This window comes from Pelophylax lessonae (assembly GCF_965119305.1).
Source record: "Pelophylax lessonae genome assembly, chromosome: 6".
Lineage (NCBI taxonomy): Eukaryota > Metazoa > Chordata > Amphibia > Anura > Ranidae > Pelophylax > Pelophylax lessonae.
The window spans coordinates 33,145,338-33,157,785 of NC_138773.1; the positions used below are offsets into that span (position 1 = coordinate 33,145,338).

Genomic DNA, 12,448 nt, shown 5'->3' on the forward strand with positions numbered 1-12,448 from the left:
TCAGAAGCAGGCCAGAAATGGCATCCTCCATATTTCTGTAAGGATCGTTACTGCATGGAGCAGAAGGTAAACCCCTAGCTGGAGTGGTACTCACTTTTACAGAGAGGAGGTTGGTTGCTCCACTGTGATGGGTGCCCAGGGACGCAGATGATGGTCACTTCTCCGATTAGTTCAAAGCCTTCATAACAAAAGAAGCGCAGAGCCTCTCCCGCCTGGTAATGGTGCTTGTACAGCGTCTGGTATCCATTCTCTGGAACTCCGGGGTTCAGACAAGGCTCGTACTTCACTAGAAAGTGGGTTACAATTCATCTTAACATTAAAAAATATAATTTAAAGCAGGGCTCAAAATTTCAAGTCCAAGTTAAGAGTTACTCGCCACCAGTTGCCCCACCCAACCCCTACCCTGCCCCACCCATAATTCCGCCCCTAATTAAGGTAAATTATCTCATGAAATGACACTTTTATATGTTTTATGCAGAATTAAGTTACAAAAATACATATTAACTTTATCAGTGCCCATCAAAGCAGCCTATCAGTGCCCATCAATGCAGCCTCATTAGTGCCCATCAATGCAGCCTATCAGTGTCTATCAGTGCCCATCAGTGCAGCCTCATCAGTGCTCATTAATGCAGCCTATTAGTGCCTATCAATGCAGCCTATTAGTTCCCATCAATGTAGCCTAGCAGTGCCCATCAATGCAGCCTATCAATGCCCATCAATGCAGCCTATCAGTGCCAATCAGTGCAGACTCATCAGTGCCCACTAATACAGCCTATCACTGCCCATCAGCGCAGTCTATCAGTGCCCATCAATGCAGCCTCATAGGAGTCGATTCTCCTCCCAGCGATTGGCCAGAGGAAGGAAGAGGAGAGGAAAAGGAGAGCGGGCAGTTCAGACAGAGAGGGGAACTCTGCTGTCAACCAAAGTCCCGCCTCCTGGACTGACTCCTATAATAGACGTCACACTACTTCAATTTCCATTGGACCAGTGTCTTTCATAGGAGCAGGTCCAGGAGGCGGGACTTTGGTTGACAGCGGAGTTTACCTCTCTGTGTGATCCGGCCCGCTCTCCTCTCCCTTCCCCTGGCCGATCTCTGGGAGGAGAATCCGCTTCCATTCATCCATGTATATATAGACCTTGCTTTGTGCACTGGTGCGCAGTCATTTTTGAACAGGAAGGGGCCATCCGCAAACTGTTCCCACAAAGTTGGGAGCATAAAATTGTCCAAAATGTCTTGGTATGCTGACGCCCCAAGAGTTCCCTTCACTGGAACTAAGGGGCCAAGCCCAACCTCTGAAAAACAACCCCACATCATAATCCCCCCTCCACCAAATGATTTTAACCAGTGCACAAAGCAAGATCCATAAAGACATGGATGAGTGAGTTTGGGGTGGAGGAACTTGACTGGCCTGCACAGAGACCTGACCTCAACCTGATAAAACACCTTTGCAATGAATTTAGAGTGGCAACTGCGAGCCAGGCCTTCTTGTCCAACATCAGTGCCTGACATCACAAATGCGCTTCTGGAAGAATGGTCAAACATTCCCATAGATACACTCCTAAACCTTCTGGACAGCCTTCCCAGAAGAGTTGAAGCTGTTATAGCTGCAAAGGGCGGGCCAACTCAATATTGAACCCTGCGGACTAAGACTGGGATGCCATTAAAGTTCATGTGCGTGTGAAGGTAAGCGTCCCAATACTTTTGGTTAGTGTATATCTGACCCTAGGTCTACTCTCAGGACATGACTCACAGTACATAACAGCACAACAATTAGATTTTTTGGTGTAGTTAACAGGTTCTCTTCATGGGAATATACACTATGATTTTTTGGGGTGGTGTCCAGGATCTCTTCATGGGAATATACACTATGATTTTTTGGCGTGGTCACCAGGATCTCTTCATGGGAATATACACTATGATTTTTTGGCGTGGTCACCGGGATCTCTTCATGGGAATATACACTATGATTTTTTGGGGTGGTCACCAGGATCTCTTCATGGGAATATACACTATGATTTTTTGGCGTGGTCACCGGGATCTCTTCATGGGAATATACACTATGATTTTTTGGCGTGGTCACCGGGATCTCTTCATGGGAATATGCATTATGATTTTTTGGCGTGGTCATCAGGATCTCTTCATGGGAATATACAGTATGATTTTTACACGCGTGGTCACCAGGATCTCTTTATGGGAACATATGATTTTTTGGCGTAGTCAGCAGGATCTCCTAATAGTAATATACACTTTGATTTTTTGGCATGGTGGCCAAGTTCTTTTCATGGGAATATACACTATGATTTTCTTGGTGTAGTCAACAGGATCTCTTCATGGGAATATAAGCTATGATTTTTTGGCGTGGTCACCGGGATCTCTTCATGGGAATATACACTATGATTTTTTGGCATGGTCACCAGGATCTCTTCATGGGAATATGCACTATGATTTTTTGGCATGGTCACCAGGATCTCTTCATGGGAATATACACTATGATTGTTTGGGGTGGTCTCCAGGATCTCTTCATGGGAATATACAGTATGATTTTTTGGCGTGGTCACCAGGATCTCTTCATGGGAATATACAGTATGATTTTTTGGCGTGGTCACCGGGATCTCTTCATGGGAATATACACTATGATTTTTTGGGGTGGTCTCCAGGATCTCTTCATGGGAATATACACTATGATTTTTTGGGGTGGTCTCCAGGATCTCTTCATGGGAATATACACTATGATTTTTTGGCGTGGTCACCGGGATCTCTTCATGGGAATATACACTATGATTTTTTGGGGTGGTCACCAGGATCTCTTCATGGGAATATACACTATGATTTTTTGGGGTGGTCACCAGGATCTCTTCATGGGAATATACACTATGATTTTTTGGGGTGGTCACCAGGATCTCTTCATGGGAATATACACTATGATTTTTTGGCGTGGTCACCGGGATCTCTTCATGGGAATATACACTATGATTTTTTGGGGTGGTCTCCAGGATCTCTTCATGGGAATATACACTATGATTTTTTGGGGTGGTCTCCAGGATCTCTTCATGGGAATATACACTATGATTTTTTGGCGTGGTCACCGGGATCTCTTCATGGGAATATACACTATGATTTTTTGGGGTGGTCACCAGGATCTCTTCATGGGAATATACACTATGATTTTTTGGGGTGGTCACCAGGATCTCTTCATGGGAATATACACTATGATTTTTTGGGGTGGTCACCAGGATCTCTTCATGGGAATATACACTATGATTTTTTGGCGTGGTCACCGGGATCTCTTCATGGGAATATACACTATGATTTTTTGGCGTGGTCACCGGGATCTCTTCATGGGAATATGCATTATGATTTTTTGGCGTGGTCATCAGGATCTCTTCATGGGAATATACACTATGATTTTTACGCGCGTGGTCACCAGGATCTCTTTATGGGAACATATGATTTTTTGGCGTAGTCAGCAGGATCTCCTAATAGTAATATACACTTTGATTTTTTGGCATGGTGGCCAAGTTCTTTTCATGGGAATACAGTATACACTATGATTTTCTTGGTGTAGTCAACAGGATCTCTTCATGGGAATATAAGCTATGATTTTTTGGCGTGGTCACCGGGATCTCTTCATGGGAATATACACTATGATTTTTTGGCGTGGTCACCGGGATCTCTTCATGGGAATATACACTATGATTTTTTGGCATGGTCACCAGGATCTCTTCATGGGAATATGCACTATGATTTTTTGGCATGGTCACCAGGATCTCTTCATGGGAATATAAACTATGATTGTTTGGGGTGGTCTCCAGGATCTCTTCATGGGAATATACAGTATGATTTTTTGGCGTGGTCACCGGGATCTCTTCATGGGAATAAACACTATGATTTTTTGGCGTGGTCACCAGGATCTCTTCATGGGAATATACAGTATGATTTTTTGGCGTGGTCACCGGGATCTCTTCATGGGAATATACACTATGATTTTTTGGGGTGGTCTCCAGGATCTCTTCATGGGAATATACACTATGATTTTTTGGGGTGGTCTCCAGGATCTCTTCATGGGAATATACACTATGATTTTTTGGCGTGGTCACCAGGATCTCTTCATGGGAATATACACTATGATTTTTTGGCGTGGTCACCAGGATCTCTTCGCGGGAATATACACTATGATTTTTTGGAGTGGTCACCAGGATCTCTTCATGGGAATATACACTATGATTTTTTTGGCGTGGTCACCAGGATCTCTTCATGGGAATACACACTATGATTTTTTGGCATGGTTGCCAGGATCTCTTCATGGGAATACAATATACACTATGATTTTTTTGGTGCAGTCAGAAGGTTCTCGTCATGGGAATATACACTATGATTTTTTTGGCGTAGTCAGCAGGATCTCCTAAGACCGCATTCACACTGAAGCGGCACGACTTCGGGGGCGACCTGTGAAGTCGCGTGCACCGCGACTTCGGCGCGACTTGCACGGACTTCATATAATGAATGTCTATGCAAGTCGCCCCGAAGTAGTACAGGACCCTTTTTCTAAGTCGGAGCGACTTGTGTCGCTCCTATTAGAACGGGTCCTGTAGCAATGCATGGACTGCGACGGACCGCGACTTGTCAGGCTGACAAGTCGCGGTAGTATGAATGGAGACTAATAGTAATATACACTATGATTTTTTGGAGTGGTCACCAGGATCTCTTCATGGGAATATACACTATGATTTTTTGGCATGGTCGACAGGATCTCTTCATGGGAATATAAAATATGATTTTTTGGCATGGTCGACAGGATTTCTTCATGGGAATACACACTATAATATCTGTGCTCTTATTCAAAATATGGCTCATTCATTTTACTTCTTGAATATATAAAGTAAAGCTCATAAAATACAGTAAATGGATCATTTTCTTTATCCCCAACCTTACACCATGAGCCAAATCTAACTGAAGAGTCATGTGAGTCACATTACAATGTACCGAAATAATGCAGAGTATGTGTGCCAAAAAAAAAATCCTTAGTGTCCATATTTTTCCAAGGTTATAGGGATGGCAGGCCCATCTGGAGAAGATCAGTTATCATCTATAAATAGACAATGCAGGTGGTGACGGAGCATCGTGTATGCGTTAGAGGTCAGCAACTGCAGCGGTGGAGCAGCTACGCTCAGGTTTATACAGGTGAAATCTCTAGAACTCCAGTCACCAAAAACAAGAATGGAACCCTCAACTTCTAAAAGTCCAAAGTAGATTTATTGATGGTATCCAGTACAGGAGTAATCCACCTGTTCTTCCTACACGTTAGGAGCCTAGTCATGGAGTCTCTATGGCTAAGCTCCTAATGGAGTCAAACAGGTAACAGAAGCAGGTTGATTAGCCCCAGCGGAGGACTGGGCCAGGGGGCAGGGGGGTAATTGCCCCCTGGGCCGCTCTGATGCCCCGTAAAAATGCTACACTGCTTCTGCCACAGACATGCCTAAAGGATTCCAGGTGAAGAGAAGTAAAAAGTCCCTGCCGCTGAGTGTGGGTTGAAGACCAGGACAGAGCGCAGGCCTCCCCAAGCATGGATGGTGTAAACTGTGTCTGAGCAGTATGCCCCACTGGAGACTCTTCTCCCCCGGGCAGCCCCGACCGAGCTGTCCTAGCTCCCCCCAAGCGCCCCCTGCTGGCCATGTCGGGAACCCGGATTCAGCTGTTAAGTAAAGAGTATTTGGAGCAGGGCTTCAGCTTAGAATGGGGGGTCAGGAGGAGGACCGGAAGAAAGAGAGTGAGAGAGGGGCTAAGTTCTGGCACCATGGGCCTCTGGTTTGTACTTGCCCCCTGGGCTAAAAGTTGCCAGTCTGCTCCTGATTATCCCTGTATTGGATAACATCAATAAATCTACTTTTGACTTTTAGAAGTTAAGGGTCTTTATTCTTGTAATTGGTGTGATAATTCTAAACAGGACAGCCAGTATCCTTCAGTGAAAAAGAGTGGAGGTGGAAGGTTTGGACCAGCGGGATTGGGATTGTCAGTTCCAGCTCAGTCTACATCCAATAGTTGGTGCCTGTATGGACCTTTAGACAGACACAACTATCTGTGACTCTTGATTTCCAGTACTGTTTGATGATGTCATATACTGCCTGAGTATCTATATACTGTATTCCTCTGTAATGTAATAATGGGACACATTATACTGTCCTCTATAGGGATGAGTGCAATTTAGAGTTTCTGTAACTTTGCAGCAATTTTGCATCCAGTCACTCAGCCCTAATCTTGTATATCTGTGAGGATTCTCCTGTATCCAGGTCATGGTATAGCTACTAATTGATATTTGCAATCAGTTTGTCTTGTTCTGCAATGTTGAAGGCATGAGTAATGAGCAACACTATTTATATTCACAAACATAGGCGTAGGCAGGGGGTGTGCCAGGTGTGCATGGGCACACCCTAATCACTATGTACAGATTTCCCCTACTGTCCAGGCTTCCCCCTATCTTGCACCTTTTCCTTTCCTCCAGCAGTGCTGCTGGTTTCACCCCTTCTCTTCTCCCCCTGGCTGCTGCAGGGAATGTTTCAGAATGGAGAGTCGGGGAAAGGGGCTAATAAATAACTTTTACAGGGGCAGACTGGCAACTTTCACCCAGGGGGCAAGTACAAATCAGAGGCCCATGGTACAATGACTCAGCCCCCCTCCCACTCTCCCTCTTCCCGGCCTCCTCCTGACCCCCATTCCAGGCTGACGCTCTGCTCCAGGTACTCTCTACTCACCAGCTGAATCCCGGTTCCCGACCTGGCCAGCAGGGGGCAGTTGGGGGGAGCTGGGACAGCTTGGTTGGGGCTGGCTGGGTAAGGAGAGTCTACAGTGGGGTATTAAACCGGTGTCCTGCCGAAAACTCCAACTTGCCGAATTCTCCTACGATGTCACTTGCGGTGAGTGTAGACCAGGAATAATTGGAGATTTCCACCACTTGGTGTTTTCACACAACGGCAGCCTATACACTCTAGTAGTTGCTATAATTAGTGCAGATTGTTAGTCCGCCCACTAGTTGTCGCCACCTCAGAGGCAGCCATGTTTGTGGTTACTAGCGGGCAGACTAACAATCTGCACTAATTATAGCATCTGCTGGACTGTATAGGCTGCCGGTGTTTTGTGAAAACACCAAGTGGTGGAAATCTCCAATTATTAATTGGAGTTTTCGGCTTCTGCCCAGACAGTTTACACCATCCATGCAGGGGGGAGGCTTGCGCTCTGTCCAGTGGTGGTTGGTGCTCCATGGGCCGGGCGGGGGGTGGGCGGCAGACGGGCAACACCATACCCCCCCCCCCCAGACCACACCAGCTCGCTCGCACACCATACCCATCCCCTAGCGACGGCGGCGGCTGCTTCCTCTGCGTCTCCTCCCTTCTCCTTCTCCTTGCCCAATAGCATGGCCTCTCCTTTCGGCCAATCGGGAAATGGTCTCGGGACCCACTTCCTGATTGGCTGGGAGGAGGATCCGTGTGATAATAGCGCCCCAAGCCCACCCTTTTTTGAAGCCTATAAGAGCCTCTGGCTCTAATCACGTGCTTCAAAAAAAAAAAAAAACCCCATTAGAATTCAGGCGTCCGGCGCCCTGCATGTAGATTAGGGGGCCAGACGCATGGATAGGGGGGGCAGCGCCCCTGCGACCCCAATGCACCAGCCACCACTGGCTCTGTCATTGTCTTCAACCTGCACTCAGTAGGTCAGCGGTGGGGACTTTTTTCTTCTCTTCACCAGGAATCGTTTAGGCATGTCTGTAGCAGAAGAGGTGAAGCCTTTTTACAGGGCATCAGAGCGGCCCAGGGGGGCAATTGCCCCCCTGCCCCCTGGCCCAGTCTTCCCCTGGTCATTTACCTGCCCCCTCCTTTTCTAAATGAACACAGTGAACACACTCACTGCGTTCATTCATAACTGAAGCATAGTAAACACGTGTCAGTATGCGAATGAACAGGAAGCCACTCAGCACAGAGCACTTCCCATTCATTCACTGTCCAGTGCAGCTGAGGCTGCAGAGAAAGGCATGCGTGCTTGAGCTTTGGGGTGCACACTCTAATGCAATAGGCTGTGCATACCTATGTTCACAAAGGTACCTAAAGGAGAACTCCAGCAGCATTTCCTCTCACCCTCCCCTGTCCCTACATGAACCCCCCCCCCACCCTGCCATTTTTTCTTTTAACCCCATATGCCTTTAATCCTGATGTCTTTTGACCAGCCCGGCCACATCTCAGGTCCTTCTTTTTCTCTTCCGGCAATGACGATGGGCTGAGTGTCACCCAGGTAATGATGTGTGATTTCCACACTGTGTGGCCAGGTTGGGTGATAATGACTTCCAGTAGGTATGCCATTGACAGCCTGGGTTCACAGAAAGTGGGTTGAATGATGCTTCCGGCTATTCAACCCGAAAGAGGACGGACATTCAGCTATGGAGGAGGATGAGGACGGCATTCCTAAATCATGCAAAGAGAGACTTGTCCTATTCTTTCTTTCTTTTTTTGTTAGGAAGGGGAGAGGGAGAAAGTATTTAAGAAAAAATAAATGTGGAGATACACTTCATTCCAATCGCCATAAATGTATGTCAAGGCAGGGAATGCGAGGAATACCCTACGGATATTTATTGTCCAAGAACATGACATGACATGTGAAAAAATGTGAATTAGAACGGAGGGGTTACTCTTTCTTCGCACCTCCTGTCATGTTCTTCAACAGTAAGTATCTTTCTCAATATATCTAATCCCTTGGAGCTGAAGCCTTTTTCTGACATTTGTTGCTTATAAGTTAAAATCAGTATTTTTTTGCTAGAAAATTACTTAGAACCCGCAAATATTATATATATATATAGATATAGATATATATCTATATCTATATCTATATATATATCTATATCTATATATATATATATATATATATATATATATATATATATATATATATATATATATACATATATATATATATACATATATATATATATATATATATTATATATCTGTATATATTATATATATATATATATATATATATATATATATATATCCAAGGCTTTTTTCAGCAGGAACGCGGGGGAACGCAGTTCCGGCACCTCCAGCACTGACTGTATGTAATGGCAAGGGGTGCTGGAGTGTGCTGCAGGGTCTATTAATGCTGGCTGCTGGGGGATTTATTCCAGCTGGAGGCAGTCTATTTTTGCAGGGGGTTCGGTTGTTGCTGAGGAGGTCTATGGTTGCTGGTGGGGCCTCTACTGTTGCCAGGGCTGGCCTTTGGGGTGTGCGAGCTGTGGGGGGGTCTTTGATGTAAGGGGAGCTCTGTGTGGGGGTTTCTGATGAAAGGGGGGCTCTGTGGGGGGGTCTCTGATGTAAGGGGGGCTCTGTGTGGGGGGGTCTCTGATGTAAGGGGGGGCTCTGTGGGGGTCTGTAATGTAAGAGGGTCTTTGATGTAAGGGGGGCTCTGTGAGGGGTCTCTAATGTAAGCGGGCTAAGTTATTAGTGATCATAAAAAAGAAGTCAAATAAAGTGCAAAAAAGTGCAAGAAAATGTGCGGGGGGCGCCACAGGATTAGCTCGCACAGGGCGCCTGAACACCTAAGGCCGACTCTGACTGTTGCAGGGGGTGGGTCTTATATTTCTGGGGAGGTCAGTTCTTGCTGGGAGAGATCTACTGTTAAGGGAGGGATCTATTGTTGCTGGCTGCGGGGAGATCTGTTGCCGCTGCTGGGAGTCTATTTTGCTAGGGGGGAAAGTTTGTTGCGGGTGGTCCATCGTTGTTAGAGGAATCTATTGTTGCTGGCGAGGGGCTATATTGTTGTTGCCTACAGGGAATCTATTTTACTGCTTTTCTTGTTATCATTACCATATTCCCCAAAAATTACTTAACACTGCTAAATGATACTTGGTTCTGTATTCTCTAAAAGGGCAGTACTGGGAGGTAGGTAAGGGGTAGAACCATGGAATGGTGATTAGGGTCCAAGAAAACGGGTGACTTGGAAAGGGGTTCCTGCACCTATTTTGTGAGGAAAAAAAGCCCTGCATATATCTATATATATTATATATATCTATATATACCTTATTATATTATATATACCTATATATATATAATTTATTTTATTTTTTTAGCAGAGACCCTAGAGAATAAAATGGCGATCACACGGTATTTGCGCAGCAGTCTTTCAAATGCAATTTTTTGGTAGAAAACACACTTTTATGAATTAAAAAAAAAACAAAAGAGTAAAGTTAGCCCAATTTTTTTGTATAATGTGAAAGATAATGTTATGCCAAGTAAATTGATACCCAACATGTCATGCTTTAAAATTGCGCACGCTCGTGGAATAGCGACAAACTACAGTACTTAAAAATCGCGATAGGTGACGCTTTTTTACCAGTTTAGAGTTACAGAGGAGGTCTTGTGCTAGAATTATTGCTCTCGCTCTAACGATCATGGCGATACCTGATATGTGTGGTTTGAACATCGTTTACATATGCGGGCGCAACTTGCGGGTGTGTTCACTTCTGTGCGCGAGCTAACGGGGGACGGGGCACTTTAAATGTTTTTTTTTCTTAATTATTTTATTTTTTTATTTTTTTTACACTGTCCATTTAAAAAATATGTTTTTGATCACTTTTATTGCTGTCAATGTAAACATCCCTTGTGACAGTAATAGGCAGTGACAGGCACTCTTTATGGAGGGATCGAGGCTCCTCTGCACTTAAAAGCATTCAAAATGCCAAGTTTGGCAGTTTTGAATGCTGTTTTTTTTTTTACATCTGGTGCCTTAAAGATTCCAGTACCCGGAAGGGATGTCATGACATCCCTTCCGGGTTTTTACTTCGGAGACCCGATCAGAGCTTAATGCGGCTTTGTATGGGTCTTTGGCCAGCTGGCGGAGGAAGCAGCTAGTCGCTCGGGTCTCCCCGTGAGATGGGAGACCCGGGCAAGCCGCGGAAGTGGCAGGAGGGGGGGGGAGTGGGGGGGACGCTACCCTCTTACTCCTTGTAATAACAATGGAGTGGCTGCTCCGCATTGGTTGTCATTACAAGAAAGCTGACTGTCGGCTCTAAACAACGGTACCGGGGTTATGCCTCTAGCTGCACCCATCATCCCGGTACAACCTGCATCCCCTAAATCTGGCCCGCTGTGTCTCTCACCCAGCAAATGAAAGATGGCAGTGGGGAGAAGGGAAGAAACCGGCTTTCAGTTGCTGGGTGAGTGACACAGAGGGCATTGTTCGTTTTCGGCTCCACCGATCCTCCTTCTGTCCGGACCCCTACAAGAGGACCGGTGGTACCCCCTATCCGCGGCCCTACGTGTGCTGATAGGTTTAATCACTTTCCCACCCACCATATGTTTATACACTATATTGTCAAAAGTATTGGGACGCCTCTGTCATTACACACACATGAACTTTAATGGCATCCCAGTCTTGGTCCTTAGGGTTCAATATTGAGTTGGCCCACCCTTTGCAGCTATAACAGTTTCAACTCTTCTGGGAAGGCTGTCCACAAGGTTTAGGAGTGTCTATGGGAATGTTTGACCATTCTTCCAGAAGAGCATTTGTGAGGTCAGGCACTGATGTTGGACGAGAAGGCCTGGTTTGCAGTCTCCGCTCTAATTCATCCTAAGGGTGTTCTATCATGTTAGGGTCAGGACTCTGTGCAGGCCAGTCAAGTTCCTCCACCCCAAACTCGCTCCAGCAGACGTCCTCTGACGAAACGCGTAGGGCGGAGTCTATTGCGTCATACGTCACTTCCAGCTTTTGGACATCCGACCGTGGAACGCGGAAGCTTCCCGGCGAGACCGAACTGATCACGAACAGCCTACACCGTGAGTTTTTATGCTCGCAATTTCTTACTACTTTGTATACTGCATCAATGGGGTCCCCCCCTCTCTTTTTCTCTATGAAATCCACTGGCGTGTGCCTGCTCCCCTGAGTGAAGGAACCCCTGGAATCTCGCATGATTCGTTCTATTACGATTACTGAAAACAGGTTGTCTACAAGTTGCGACACCTAGTGGTCACACAGGTGGATGCAACCTTTTCTTCAACACATTGGGAAATTCTTGCCACTTCTTATTTATTTGCACTTTATAAGAATTCCCTTATCTTATTTTATTAACACTACTTTACCAGGTTTTATCGTCAGTAAACACTGATGTTTTAGTATACCTTGCACTGTATTTAATTTTTGGAATAAATTATCACCTCCTTTTTTTCTCACTTTTGTTGATTCATTTATTTGCACATGAGCACCTTTGCACGCTGGTCACTATACACAGCTGGATTTATTTTTTCCCAAGTGGGATAATATTTATTTGTGCACTTATTTTATTTATTATAATGCACTGATTCTGAACTTAATCACTTTGAAGCACATATTGTTCTAGTTGACACTCTGTCACCTATAGGTAGCACCGCGGCAACCTCTTTGCACTTTCATCCATGTCTTTATGGATCT

General features: G+C 45.4%; 1 protein-coding gene across 1 annotated transcript in view; it reads right to left on the reverse strand.

Moving 5' to 3' along the window:
• SEZ6L2 (seizure related 6 homolog like 2) overlaps positions 1-12,448 on the reverse strand; it is a 73,243-nt gene that overhangs the window by 18,874 nt on the left and 41,921 nt on the right. Inside the window, exon 13 of the mRNA XM_082261240.1 lies at positions 95-286. Coding sequence (XP_082117366.1) covers positions 95-286 — 192 coding nt within the window. The remainder of the gene's footprint in view (positions 1-94; positions 287-12,448) is intronic.